This window comes from Peromyscus maniculatus, chromosome 1 (genome assembly GCF_049852395.1).
Source record: "Peromyscus maniculatus bairdii isolate BWxNUB_F1_BW_parent chromosome 1, HU_Pman_BW_mat_3.1, whole genome shotgun sequence".
In the NCBI taxonomy this organism is placed as follows: Eukaryota; Metazoa; Chordata; class Mammalia; order Rodentia; family Cricetidae; genus Peromyscus; species Peromyscus maniculatus.
In genome coordinates this window covers 53,001,661-53,015,363 of record NC_134852.1, presented here as the reverse complement: position 1 = coordinate 53,015,363, position 13,703 = coordinate 53,001,661, and the positions used below count along the sequence as shown (strand labels likewise).

General features: G+C 44.4%; 1 protein-coding gene and 1 non-coding gene across 2 annotated transcripts in view; both read left to right on the top strand.

The window, feature by feature from the left end:
* The first annotated feature begins 4,110 nt into the window (after positions 1-4,110).
* Positions 4,111-13,703, top strand: part of LOC143274524 (uncharacterized) — a 34,829-nt gene continuing 25,236 nt past the window's right edge. Inside the window, exons 1-4 of the mRNA XM_076577851.1 lie at positions 4,111-4,138; positions 5,419-5,541; positions 9,441-9,608; positions 10,151-13,011. Coding sequence (XP_076433966.1) covers positions 5,434-5,541; positions 9,441-9,608; positions 10,151-13,011 — 3,137 coding nt within the window. The 5' untranslated portion in view covers positions 4,111-4,138; positions 5,419-5,433. The remainder of the gene's footprint in view (positions 4,139-5,418; positions 5,542-9,440; positions 9,609-10,150; positions 13,012-13,703) is intronic.
* LOC121826929 (U6 spliceosomal RNA) lies at positions 8,937-9,043 on the top strand. Its single transcript, XR_006069090.2, has one exon. It is a non-coding gene; the product is annotated as a U6 spliceosomal RNA (small nuclear RNA).

Below are 13,703 nucleotides of genomic sequence, written 5' to 3'. Positions count from 1 at the left end.
TGCACGCCAGAAGAAGGCATCAGATCCTATTATAGGTGGTTGTGAGCCACCATGTGGTTGCTGGGAATTGAAATCAGGACCTCTCAAAGAGCAGCCTGTGTTCCTAACTCCTGAGCCATCTCTCCAGTCCTCTCTGCCATATATATATATATATATATATATATATATTGTATTTTATTTATATATTGTATATATAAATGTATATTATTTATATATTATAATTTATTTTAGGTTGTGAGCCATCACTCCAGCCCATTAATTTTTATTTGGAATATGCATGTGTGTGGGTGTGTGCATGCATGCAGAGGTCAGAGTACAATGTGCAGGAATTAGTCTCTCCTTCCATGGTATGAGCTCCAGGGATCAAACTCCAGAAGTCAAGCTTGGCTGCAAGCACCCTCATCCAGTGAGCTGTGTTGCTGGACCTTCACTTGATTTTTTTGAGACAGTGTCTCTCATTGAACCCACGAGAACGGGCTGATGCAGCCAGGCTGACTGGCCAGCAAGCCCTGGGCACCTTCCTACCTCTGCCCCCTCAGGACTTGTTTACAAGAGCAAACAAGCTCATCCAGCTTTTGTGTGTGAGATCTAGGGGGTTGAACTTAAATCCTCAAGCTTATGAAGCAAACAGCTCAGAGCCATCTCCCCAGCCCCCAGCGCCCATTCTCACGTGTGCTGAGTACGGGATGGAAAGATCCTGCACATAACTTACCTTTTCCAAATGTTGTAGCATGGCTCAGCCTTTCACTTTTTACTGCCCTTTCTCCTGATGTGCTGGGGAATGAACATAGGGTCTTGTGCTGCCAGGTGAGCACGTCACTATTGATTTACATCCTTCTTAATATTGCCAAACAAGGGCCTGGGATATAAAGGCTGGGATATAAGGGCTCTGAGGTATAAAACTTGCCTAGAAGGTGCAAGGTCCTGGGTTCAGTCCCCAGCACCATCACAAAAAACATTGTCAAGTATTATTTTCATCTGTGCATATTTCATCATTGATGTACAGCCGTTTCCTCGGGGCCAAAACGGTCCCTTTACTTGATGGTTGATGTTAGAGGAAAGGGTTGTTTCATTGTGGAGTTTACAATCCACTATGAAGGGAGGGCAAGGCAGGAACTCAGGGCAGGAGCCTGAAGGCAAGACCTGAAGCTGAGGCCGTGGAAGAAAGGAAGGAGGCTCACATGACTCACAAGACAGAGACCTTTTAGTCCTAAGCCCTCTCAGTGTTGCAGAAGCTGTCAGTGATTTCTCGGGGAGAGGCGACTCTCTGTGGAGCTGCCTGCAAATTATGCAGGGAACTCAGCGACATGGCTTCTGTGTCACCAGCGCATTGTGGTGATACTTCCCGGTGACACCGCTGCCTTTGACTCACCTTCCCATCAGTGACATCAATGAATCTGTTGGCTCACCAATTCTTCTATTCAGCTAGAGTCATTTCTTGGCTCTGCTGGTGGTGTCCTGAGGGGAAGAGGTGTCTGGTTCTATCTCCCCAGAAAAGGTCAAACAATCACATTTATGCATTCCTCATTTTAATGAATCCAACACTTGACTGGTTTCTTGTTGATGTAACTAACCGTCTTATTAAATAAGAAACACAGAAACAATGTAAAGGAGAAAGCCGAGAGGTCAGAGCTCAGAGCTAAAATCTCACCCTTCCGCCTGCGGTGTCCCAGCTTCCCGAAAAAGAGCTACTTCCTGTCTGTAAGTCGATTTTCCAGTCATTCTGCCTTCTCATTGGTTGTAAACCCAAACACGTGACTGCCTCGTCACTGTCTGAATGTACAGCCCCCTAGGTCTTAAAGGCATATGTCTCCAATGCTGGCTGTATCCCTGAACACACAGAGATCTATGGGATTAAAGGCGTGTGCCACCACCGCCACACTCTGTCTATGGCTCTAATAGCTCTGACCCCCGGGCAACTTTATTTATTAACATACAATCAAACTCATATTTCAGTACAATTAGATTACCACCACAGTTTCTACTTTCTGGTAATTATGAATAATGCTTCTGTAAATACAGTTACACATACAAACTACTGTGTACTTATAATTTGTGTCTCCAGGGTATATTCCTAGAAGGGGAAATTGGGATGGGAAAGGGAACATGTAGGATAAAACTGTAAAGCAACATTGCCCGCACTTTGGGGACAAGGGGACAATGTTGTAAGGGTAAATATTCTGTCCTTGGTGTGGGTTTTTGATGGCAGATTTCTGAACTGAAATTAGAAAAAGAACAATTCTGGAAGGAAAGTGTACGGGGTTAGTTTTTTGACAACCTGACACAAGCTAGTCATCCAGGAAGAAAAGAACCTCAACTGAGAAAATGCCTCTATCAGACTGACCTGTAGGCATATCTATCGAGCATGATCTTGATTAATGATTGATGTGGGGGGCCCACACCACAACTGGGCAGTTGGTCCTGGGTTGTTTATGAAAGCAGGTTGAGCAAGCCAGTAAGCAGCATTCCTCATGGCCTCCCCTTCAGGTCTTGCATTCAGGTTCCTGCCCTGAGTTCATGCCTTGCCTCCCCTTCATGATGGACTGTAAACTCTAAAATGAAATAAAACCGTTTCTCAACACCAACCATCAAAAAAGAAAATGCCCCCATAGACTTGCCGATAGGCTAATTCGATGGAAGCATTTTCTCAACTGAGGTTCCTTCTTCCTGGATGGCTCTAGCTTGTGTCAAGTTGTCAGAAAACAAGCTAGTCTAGGAGGGAATGAAAACCACAGGCCTGCCTGCAATCCAGCGGACATATTTGGACTGGAGTTAAATGTGACTATCAAGGGGATGTAGGATTTATAAGACTGAATGAGATGACCAGGGGAACGTGGGTGGAAAGAAGAACAGGGATTGAAGACTGACAGTTCAGACAGCAAGAGGCCAGACAGAACTGAAGGAAGCAGGACACGGGACTGAGAAGGAACACGTCATGGGTTTCAAAGGAAACCAAGAAGCCAGACTTGGTGGTGCACGCCTTTAGTCCCAGCATGTACTGTGACTTTGCCATGCCTGGCATCTTTCTCTCTGGCTCTGCCTCTAATTGTGTGGCTGGGTTTTCCTTTCCTGGGGAAGGAAGGAGATATGGCTGAAATAGGGTTAGCAAGTAAAAATGTAGGGCAACCAATTAACATTTAATTTCAGGGAGGGGGGAAAACACTGCAGTTCTGGGTGGGTTTTTTTTTTTCTGTTGTTGTTTTTGTTTGTTCTGTTAGTTGTGGTTGTTTTTGTTTGTGTGGGTCTTGGTTTTGTTTTGTTTTGTGAGACGAACTCTCACATATCCTGGGTTGGCCTAGAACTTCCGAAATAGCAGAGAACGAAGAACTTCTTCACCTCCCGAGTACTGAGATTGCTGATGTACACCACCGTGTCCGGTACGCCATCAAACCCAGGGCTTCGACTGTGCTAGGCAAGCACCCTACCAACTAAGCTACACCCTCAGAACAAGCCCGCGATTTCTTTTTAGAACAAGCTGTGTCCTAGTATCTAAAATTCGAAGTTAATTATTTTATCAGCCCTACCTTAAGGCAGTTAGGCAATGCTGCACAGACAGGCCTTTAAAACAGCGTCGAGGCATGTAAACACAAAGTTTAATCATGCACAGCTCTTGCCCCTACCTCCAACAGAGGTCTCTCATCAGACTGTAAGACTCCCAAGACCAGCCCTCAGAAATCCACTGTCATGAAAGGCTACTCTAAATTTCCCTCCATTCTACTGCAATATAATGCTGGCTTCTTTTTTTTTTTTTTTTTTTTTTTTTGGTTTTTCGAGACAGGGTTTCTCTGTGTAGCTTTGTACCTTTCCTGGAGCTCACTTGGTAGCCCAGGCTGGCCTCGAACTCACAGAGATCCACCTGGCTCTGCCTCCCGAGTGCTGGGATTAAAGGCGTGCACCACCACTGCCTGGCCAATGCTGGCTTCTTAAACTCATCCTTTTCCCTGTCCCCATGCCTCCCAGCACTGGCACGTTGGCTGGTTCAAGTTTCAGGTTCTTAGGGAAGTTGGTGCTGTCAGTGAACCCCACAGATGTGTGGGTTGGGGGAGGGGGCTTGGAGAATCCAATGCATTATGATGTTGGAGCTGGTGACTCACCTTCTATGGAAACCTGTAAGTGGAGTTTGTCTCTTGAGTTAAGGGTATGTAGTCCTCTGGATGGTGAAGGTGTGGAGGGAATGGGGAGTGAATGGGAAGCCTATGGTATTGTACACTATTAGAAACTGCCAGGAGGAAGTGTGATGAATGGCATTGGCCCTTCTGAGATCATGACAATGTCTGCTATCTGTGAGATAGGACTATTGGGTCTGAGAAATCCAAAGGAAAAAGAGAAACAGTGAAGTGGCAGAACCGGAGGATATAAATGTAAATTGGTGGGACTCTGCTTCTGTTTCGTCTCTTGCTCTCTCTTGATTTCAGTATGGCCCTTTCACAGTGCCAGAACACTGGTTTTACAATGCATTAAAAAATTTTAATTGTAGAGCCTTTCGATTTTCTTTCTTTTTTCTTTTTCTTTTTCTGTTCTTTTTGTTGTTGTTTTTCTGTTTTTTGTTTTGAGACAAGGTTTCTCTGTGTAGCCCTGGCTGTCCTGGAACTCCCTTTGTAGACCAGGCTGGCCTTGAACTCACAGAGACCCTCTTGCCTCTGCCTCCTGAGTGCTAGGATTAAAGGCATGAGCCACTACCACCCAGCAAGCCTTTTTGATTTTCATTATCTGACTTTAGTTTTTGAATTGCTTTAGTTGGCAAAACCCAACTTTTTTTTTTTTTTTTTTTTTTTTTTTTTTGCTAGATGTGGTGGCTCATGCATCTAATCACAGCTCATAGCACCCAGGAAACAGAGACAGGTAGGCCTTCATGAGTTTAAGGCCAGCCTGGTCTACATAGTGAGTTCTATACCAGCCAGGGCTATATAGTGAGACCCTGTCTTAGGCAAGGGTGGGGGGTGGGGGAGAAAGGAAAATTCAAATCCTTGATTTGATTTTTGTTGTTTCAACACAGGATCTCATTATGTAGCTCTGGCTGTCCTGGAAGTCACTTTGTAATCCAGGCTGGTCTCGAACTCACAGAAATCTGCCTGTCTCTGTCTCCCAAGTAATGGGATTAAATGGGATCAAAGGCATGTGTCACAGCTCCCAGCCTCACTTGTAACTGTTGAAGAGAACCCAGGTTGGATTACCAGCACCCACATGGCAGATCACAGCCATTTGTAACTCTGGTTCCAGGGAATCTGGTTCCCTTTCTGACCTCTTCCAGGTACCAGGCATACATGTGGTGCACACACATACTTGGAGGCAAAATGCTCATACACATAAACAGAGGAGTTTTCCCATTGATAAATACTTGTTCCTCCCTCTGTAACTTATGTTTTTCTCGGTTCCCTTAATTTCCAGCCTGACGTCAGATGTTCTCATCTTTCCCAGGTTCTTTACTCCAAGATGACTAAGAAGAACTGGAAAGTTTCTAAGACTTTGCCCTCACCTAGACTTATTCCTGAGTGGAAGAATTTGAAATCTATCATAAATTACATCTTGAATGACAGAGAGGTGATTTGTGGGAAAGCTATGCATGTGGTGGGCTGTTGGAATGATCTCTTCTTGCCATGGGAGGATGGGGCATGGGTATGACATGAACAACCATGGAGAGCTCCCTTCATATAGCCAAACAACTTTCTCTTCTACATTAGAACATTAGCATTAAGGGGATGGAAAAATGGCTCAGGAGTTAAGATTGCATACTCTTCTCCCAGAGGACTGGAGTTCAGTTCCCAGAACCCACACCTGTGGCTCACAACTATCTGTAACTCTAGCTTGAAGAGGTCCAATGCCTCTAGCACACCCGTGCACCTACTCACACACAGAAGCAGAATGTTCCACTGGAGTTCAGTCTTGACATAGTTCAATGAATGAATGACTGCTTCATACATGAAGGTTCCCACATACATGTGGCACACACACATGCACATAATTTTTGTTTGTTTTTCAAGACAGGGTTTCTCTGTGTAGCCCTGACTGTCCTGCAACTAGCTATGTAGATCAGGCTGTCCTTGAACTCACAGAGTGCTGGGATTAAAGGCATGTGGCACCACTGCCCACTGGTACACATATTTTTAAGAATTAATAAAAATCTTTTAAAAAAAGATGAGCTCGGGGCTGGAGAAATGGCTTAGAGGTTAAGAGCACCAACTGCTCTTCCAGAGGTCCTGAGTTCAAGTCCCAGCAACCACATGGTGGCTCACAACCATCTGTAATAAGGTCTGGTGCCCTCTTCTGGTCATACATGCTGTATACATAATAAATAAATAAATCTTAAAAAAAAAAAAAGATGAGCTCATTGAACTGGGTGTAGTGGGGTATACCTGTAATCCCATTGCTTGGGAGGCTGTCTTGTATATTATTATAGGACCAGCCTTAATAATATACTTCCCAGGGGCTCAGAAGAGCTTCTCACAAATAGCGAGAATTATTTTCGGGAAATGAATCTAATCACACCAAGCTCTTTGTCCGTGTACTTTATTCCTCTGGGATAAGATCCTATCTACACAGCTACAGTTCTGTACTCAAGCCTAGATCTTTTCTTGTCTGATTTGTCTCTACCTTTATCTGCCGTCCCCTCTAAGTTCTATCTTAATTCTCTCATCTTAGTTCTGCCTCATCTAGGTCCTTCTCCTCTCCTTCTTACCTGTCTAGTACCTTACCATCTGACTCTTCCTCATCTTCCATCTTGTCCTCAAGTTCTCCAGTCCTATCTTCCTCTCCATCTCCTTATACCTCTAAGTTCCTCCCGAGTCTCTGAGGTGTTCAGTTATAAACCCAAGCAATAGCGATCCTCTGGCAGAGCAAGGTCACCAGGCTTGAATTCTTATGGGGTCATAAAGGCAGGTAAGAATTTTCCTCAGGCAGTGACATCAGGCTTTCTTTTACAACCCAAACTGGGAGTGGTAAAGGGGGAGGTCAACTGAGAGCTAATGATTGGTTAGTCAAGAAGGGAATTTATGTGCTCAATCTACATTCCTAGAAGTGGTTAGGTAAGAAATTAGGAGTCTATTGGTAAGGCTGTAAGAAAGGAGGGTGTCACCCTAAATTGCACAAGAAATAAAGCTATCCGCCTGACCTAGGAGACAAATGTTTCATTTGGCCTTGGATGCTTAAGTCTGTTCTTAGAAAGTACAGAGGTTTCTCTGATAAGATACTTTTGTCCCTCCGGGGCAGGGATTGTCCTGGCCAGAGCACTCTTACTGGTAGATGCCAATGAACCTCTGGACCCTCGGGGCGTCCCGGTGGGGTCTCGGTGGAACCTCCAAAATGTTATGCCCAGATCAACCCCAGAGAGACCACCAGAGACCAGAGATGTCCAGAATGCAACAGCAAGGTTTATTGCAGGCAGCGTGCAGTACAAGCTGGCAGGGAACTCATCTCCAGGCACATCGAGGCAGGGAGGAGTCCCCCTTTCTCTGTGAAGCTAGCTTTTAAAGGCAAAAACCACAATCCCCCCACATTCCTTTCCCCTCCTTTTCCCCCTAATTAGTATTGGTTCCATTTTCCCAGACCTATATGTTACCTTTATCTTTATCTTTTGCCTGTTCAGCTGCTTTGTCAGGACTTTTATGAGCTGTCTCCAGGGTTGAGACATTCTGTCTCCAGAGTTGGGATATTTCATGATCAATCAGCCTCGCACCAGATGGTCAAACATCCTGACTTTGTGTTTTCGAGTTCCTGGGGCTGATATCACCATCTGGGAACATGAAACTGGCCTGGGCTTGTCTATTTTAAGATATGTTTTGCTTAAGCTTATTTTTCTCTGGAAAATAGAGTAGAGGTCTTATGTCTTACAGAGACCTCACAACAGGGAGGCTTGAACTGGGGTTCTGGCTGTGCATAGCTGTCAGTGCAGAAGGTCATCTAAATATTCCAGTAGTAGAGGGGAAATGGTGCCTAATAAATGATGGAAAAACTACAATAGTATACAAGAAACTCATAGCAGGAAATGGCTAATAATCAAAAGTCAAATATCACCAAGGCTCCTTGAGCCTCAGCTTGACCTCTGGAAGGCCCTGGGCTTCTTCCAGGTATTAGCTTTGTCATAATCAGCTGAAATCCTACTTTATACATTTTTGCAGCTTGTAATAAGGCTAGGGCAGGATGGTTACAAGTTCCAGCCTGGGCTCCATAGTGAGACATTGCTTCAAACCAGCCAGACAGGGGCTAGACAGATGGCTTAGCTATGAAGAGCATTTGCTACTCTTCTAGGGAACCCCAGTTTGGATCCCACTACCCGATCGGGTAGCTCACAATCTTGTTTAACTTCAATTCCAGATGATTATGCCCTCTTCTGGCCTCCTTGGGCATTGCACACAGGTGTTGCACATACATATGAGTTTGCACATACACAAAATATCCACACATATGAAATTTAAAAATATTATTAAAATTAAAAAACAGTATGGTTGAGCAATAGAGTACTTGTCTAGAATTCATTAGTGAGGGAGTAGAGATGTGGCTCAGTGATAAAAGCTCTGCCTAGAATTCAGGAGGCTCTAGATCCAGTCTTTAGTATTGAAAAATAAAAAACAAACAAAACTATGAACATAATCAACTAGCCATTCTCAACTAGGCTTTCCCATCTGAAACATGCAAACAGGAGATGGTTTGAGTAGCTACCTCTCAGTTTTCAAGGCTACATAACTAAAGGAATCCTTTTATTCCATGAGGGGATGGTAGGGCTTAATTTCCTTCTGGAACCTTAGTTAAAAAGCCCAGAAGGGCTGGAGAGATGGCTCAGAGGTTCACTGGCTGCTCTTCCTAAGGTTCTGAGTTCAATTCCCAGCAACCACATGGTGGCTCATACCATCTATAATGAGATCTGTTTCCTCTTCTGGTGTGTAGGCAGAACACTAAATACATATAAATAAATAAATGCTTTAAAAAAAGGAAAGTCAGAGGTGCTTTCTTTGGCAGCACATATACTGTAACTAGAACTACACAGAGAAGATTAGCATGGCCCCTGCTCAAGGATGACACAGAAATTTGTGAAATGTTCCATAATTTTTTCTTTTAATTGTTTTTATTTTATACGAATTGGTGTTTTTTGCCTTTATGTATGTCTGATCCCCTGGAACTGGAGTTCCAGGCAATTGTGAGCTGCCATGTGGATGCTGGGACTTGAACCTGGTTCCTCAGGAAGAGCAGCCAGTACTCTTAACCACTGAGCCATCTCTCTAGCCTCTATAATGTTTTTCTTTAAAGAAAGAAAAAATCCAGAAGAATTCTGTTGTAGCCTGAGGCTAATTAGGGGAGAGGTAGTCTCCAAATAATGCCTTCCATTGGCAGGACAAAAAAATATCAGGCACCAATGAGCTAAACCAATGTTCACTAACCCCTCAGTGTTTATTTAATGAGCAAGTGTCTGCTCATACTTCTTAGCATCTGTCATTTTTCTCTTTTAGATTCAGGAAGACATCAGGCGTAATGTGATTGTCCTGAGTGACCGGCACCAGACTCTGTACCAGGAGTCTTATCATTTACAGAAAAAGCTTTTTGTGTGCTTCTACTCTCTGGATGCCAACTATTTCGTCGCCTTAAACTGGTTGGAACAGTATGACAAACAAATACAAGTAAAGCTACTTCAATTTTACTTCTTCCTTCATAATGCAGTTTATATGTCCCATACCTAAAATGTCCTTGTTTCAGAGTGAGAGGGATGCCTCTGAATAAATTCATATTATATGTTCACTCATTCATTCATTGAGACAGGGTTTTCCTATGTATTTCAGGCTGGCTTCAAACTCACTATGTGGTCGAAGTTGTCCATCTCAGCATCCTGGGTGCTGGGATTACAGGCTATTCCCCCACAGCTGGAAAATCAGTTCATTTTAATAGCTGGCTCCATGCTGGAGTTCGACCTAGATTATCGACCCCTTTACACTGATGACTTCCAGGCCCAAAGAATACATGTTCATCATAAAGTAGACTGAAGGCCAACAAAATGGTCTTGGACTCGGGACTTCTATCATAAATCCAGTATCTAGTGCTAGGAAACCCCCAAAGCCAAATCCTTCCTCTATCTGTAAGAGGAGACAGCCATTTTTCCTTACAGCGTACTCCCGGGAGATGCTCTTCCCGCTTGACCAGGCTTCTGTTTCCCACCTTCTTCTAGGCAGTACTATGGATACAGGAAAAAAATAAAGCAAAGAAAAGGATAGTCAAGAAGATGAAATTTCCCATGATGGCTGAAGTGCCACCCATCAAATCAATGGTCCACGCGAGCTCCCATCGCCTGTTAATAGCTTACTGCGACGACATGCGCCTGCGGCTCTTCGGAGACCACCGTCAGGCATTCGTCACTCTGAGCACAGTGCCTTGTCGTTTCTCCATCAGCTGTCTCTGCTATGACTCAGAAACTGGGGTGCTGTTTTCTGGTACTTCGGGAGCTGTGGTTACCTGGTTTATCTTAGCAAATGGCGAGGGCCTCCAGATGGCTCAAAAAGTGCCTGTGAGTGGTCGTGAGCTTGTACAGGACTTGTCCCTGAACTCATCCCTGGGCTTCCTGATGGCTCTGTGTGAGAGTGTGGTGAGGGTCTTTACCCAGGAAGGTCAAGGCCAGCTTAGAGAAGTGAAGACATTTACTTCGCTAACCAGCGGCTCCTCCCTCACCTGCTCCTGTACCTGTGTTTCACAGAACACCTTCTACGCTGGAAACAAGAACGGAGAGATCCACGCTTGGGGTATAGAAAACAGTAACTTCCTCCACAGCTTCAAGGCCCATTCCTCATCGGTGATGTGCGTCAACAGTCGGCCGGAGACCTACACCTTGTTCACGGCAGGGAGAGAGGGTTTGTTGAAGGAGTGGAACCTTGCTTCCGGGAACTTGCTGCGGCAGCTGAACGTAGGCACAGGTCTGCAACAACTGCAGTTTATGGATAACAACACTTTCTTCTGCCAGAGTGCCTCTACTTTCTCACTGAATCGCCTGCCCCACTTTTACAAGCTCTTCAATATCTGCGGCTCTGCTCCGCAGAAGATACAGAGGGTCCCCTGTGGCCGTAACTGGACTCGTATCCTGTGTGCCACCGAGGACGGTTTACTGCGTTTCTTGTCTCCAGTAACAGGAGACCTCCTGGTTGTTACATGGCCTCTGCTTATCATGGATAAGGCTGTGGCATGGGTCTATCACTCAGAGAGAGAGGAGCTCTTTGTAGCAATAGACAGTCCAGAGGTGCTGGTGTTTGATGTCACACGTTCCCCTTGTACAGCCAAATATATCGTGTGCACTTCAGAAAACTACAGAGATAAAGTAAAATGCCTGGCTTACGGGAGGTCCCATTTGGGCAATAGTAACAAAGGACTGATATTCTGTGGGCACGAGAGCGGCATTGTGAGAATCTTGTCTAAGTACTGCCCGATTCGGACAGAGAACACTATCCACTCCGGGGCAGTGCTGGCCTTGTCTACCCCGGAGGGTTTTGAAGAAAATCCTTTACTGTGTTCCTATGGCAAGGACAAGTACATACACCTCACAAAGGTGGTGCGTTCAGGGAAGAACATAACCCTAGAGCCTGTCAGTAAAATTCTCTGTGTTTATCCCTTGAAACATGTGGTACTCTTGCCAGGTTCTGTAGGTGCTATCACTGAGCACTCCTGCTGGGTTCTCTGGCACTATAAAGATTTTCTAACATCACAATCAAGAGAAAATTTTATGCCGAGAGAGACAAACTGCCTGCACGAATGTGCTGTCACTTCCTTTGATGTCTGCCTCTCCCTGAAACTCTTTGTCACAGGAGCCACTGATGGATCAGTCCGGATCTGGGACTTCCGTGGGAAACTGGTAACTCAGTTTGACTCCGAACTGCATTTTGGTTCACCCTGCTTTGCCAACAATCGAGGTGACCTGCTTTTAACTTTCAACCAGAGCATCTACATAGTGTCCTGCCTAAAGTTACTCCCTCTTACTCGGCTGATGCACCTAAACACACTAAACATCGAAGATGAAGTAGAAGAAATCCCGAAGCCCTTCCTTCCTAGTTTCTTCTTTTCATTTGAAGTGATATTTGTACCCAAATTTATGTACCTGGAACAAAGTGTTGGGGAACTCCAGGGGCTAGACACCCTTGTCAACAAACGGGCCATTGCTTTTGATGACACCGTGCCCCACGTTGTTGAGGGCAGGCATATTTCCGTCGTGACTCATGAGAGACCTGGGTTGTACTTTGTGGAGGATAAGTATGCTGATACTTCTGACTCCAAGCAGATGTATCCTAATGCCATCCCTGCTCAGTTACACCTACCTGGCTGGGATGGGCTGAACATTTACCACATGTTCCAAAGCTTCTTTGGCCAAGGGCGGGAATGGCCCTTTGCTCCTGATTGCTACATCCCTAACTCAGTGATCCGTGGCCGCCTTTGGCCTAATGGTACCCCAGTTTTCTTGCGCTATGATCTAAGCCTATCCTACAAAGATAAGGATAAGGATACACCTGAACCATTAAGATCCCGGTCACTGTCATCTGTGAGTCTAGGAGATATGGAACTGTTAAGGAAAAAACGGCGGGATGTGTACCAGGAGGACAAAAGACAATCCTATGGTATCCTTGAAAGCATGTCCAATAAAAGCTGGACAGGAAGAAGATTTAGTGATGGCCTTATAGAAAATTTGGTAGAGACCATTCTCAACCTCACAGTTTATTGTTCTACAGAAAAATATAAGAAGTATTTTGGTGCTCTGATACAGATTTTTGCCAATTACCAAATCCCTTCAAAGATGCGTATTGAGACAGCCTGCCGCCTGCTCAAGGATATAACCCATTACAACTCCGGTATCCGTGAGCTAGCCTGGGAGATGCTAGAGAGGCTGGGCTTCATAAGCCACGTTTTTATCCTTCCAATGACTACAGGGTTGATGGACAGTGAGAAGATTGTGCGGACTAGGGTCTTATACCTTATGTCGAGATACACTGGCATCCAGACCAAGTCCATGCTGTTACACCAGCTAAGACGGCGAGATACCCTCCAAGAAATACAGTAAGTTGAATGTGAGCTTCCCTTTTGCTGATTCCTCTTCATTTCCAGAACCTGACTGCCTTTTGCCCCATTTCTCAACTCCTTTGATTGTCTTCTACTCCCCTGCTCCACAACTGTTTCCCCGCGGTCTGCTCAGATGGAAAGTGCTGAGAATCTCTCCAAGTCACTCCCTATATCTTCCTGTGCCCCCTATCTGGGTCCTCTAAAATCCTTATGGCCAATTCCAGCCAGCCAATTGCTGACTATGCCCTCTAATTTAAGGTAAACTTTATTAGCAGTCTGGGAGTGTCAGTGCAAAAAGATTTCCTGCAGCGTTCCTCTTTCTGTCTAAATAAAAAGAAAAGGTTTTAACTTTCTTATTTAACAAAGTAAAACTATATACAATAAGAACAAGTATCAGATATTGTCTAATTAAAAGGGAAAGATCTTAACTTTAACAAAGTAAAGCTGTATACAATAAGAACAATTATCAAGTAAGAATTAACATTCACATTGTCCAGTACATTTGTATTTGGCAAATTCAGAGAAAATACTCTATTATCTGTACAATCTTGATGAGTCCAAAGTTTTCTTTTTACCTAATTTACTTTCTGTCATAACTTGTATTACTAAACCTAGAAATATCTTTTTAGACCTTAAAATATTTTCTTAGATAACAACTTAAGCTTTTATGTCTCTCAACCTTATACACG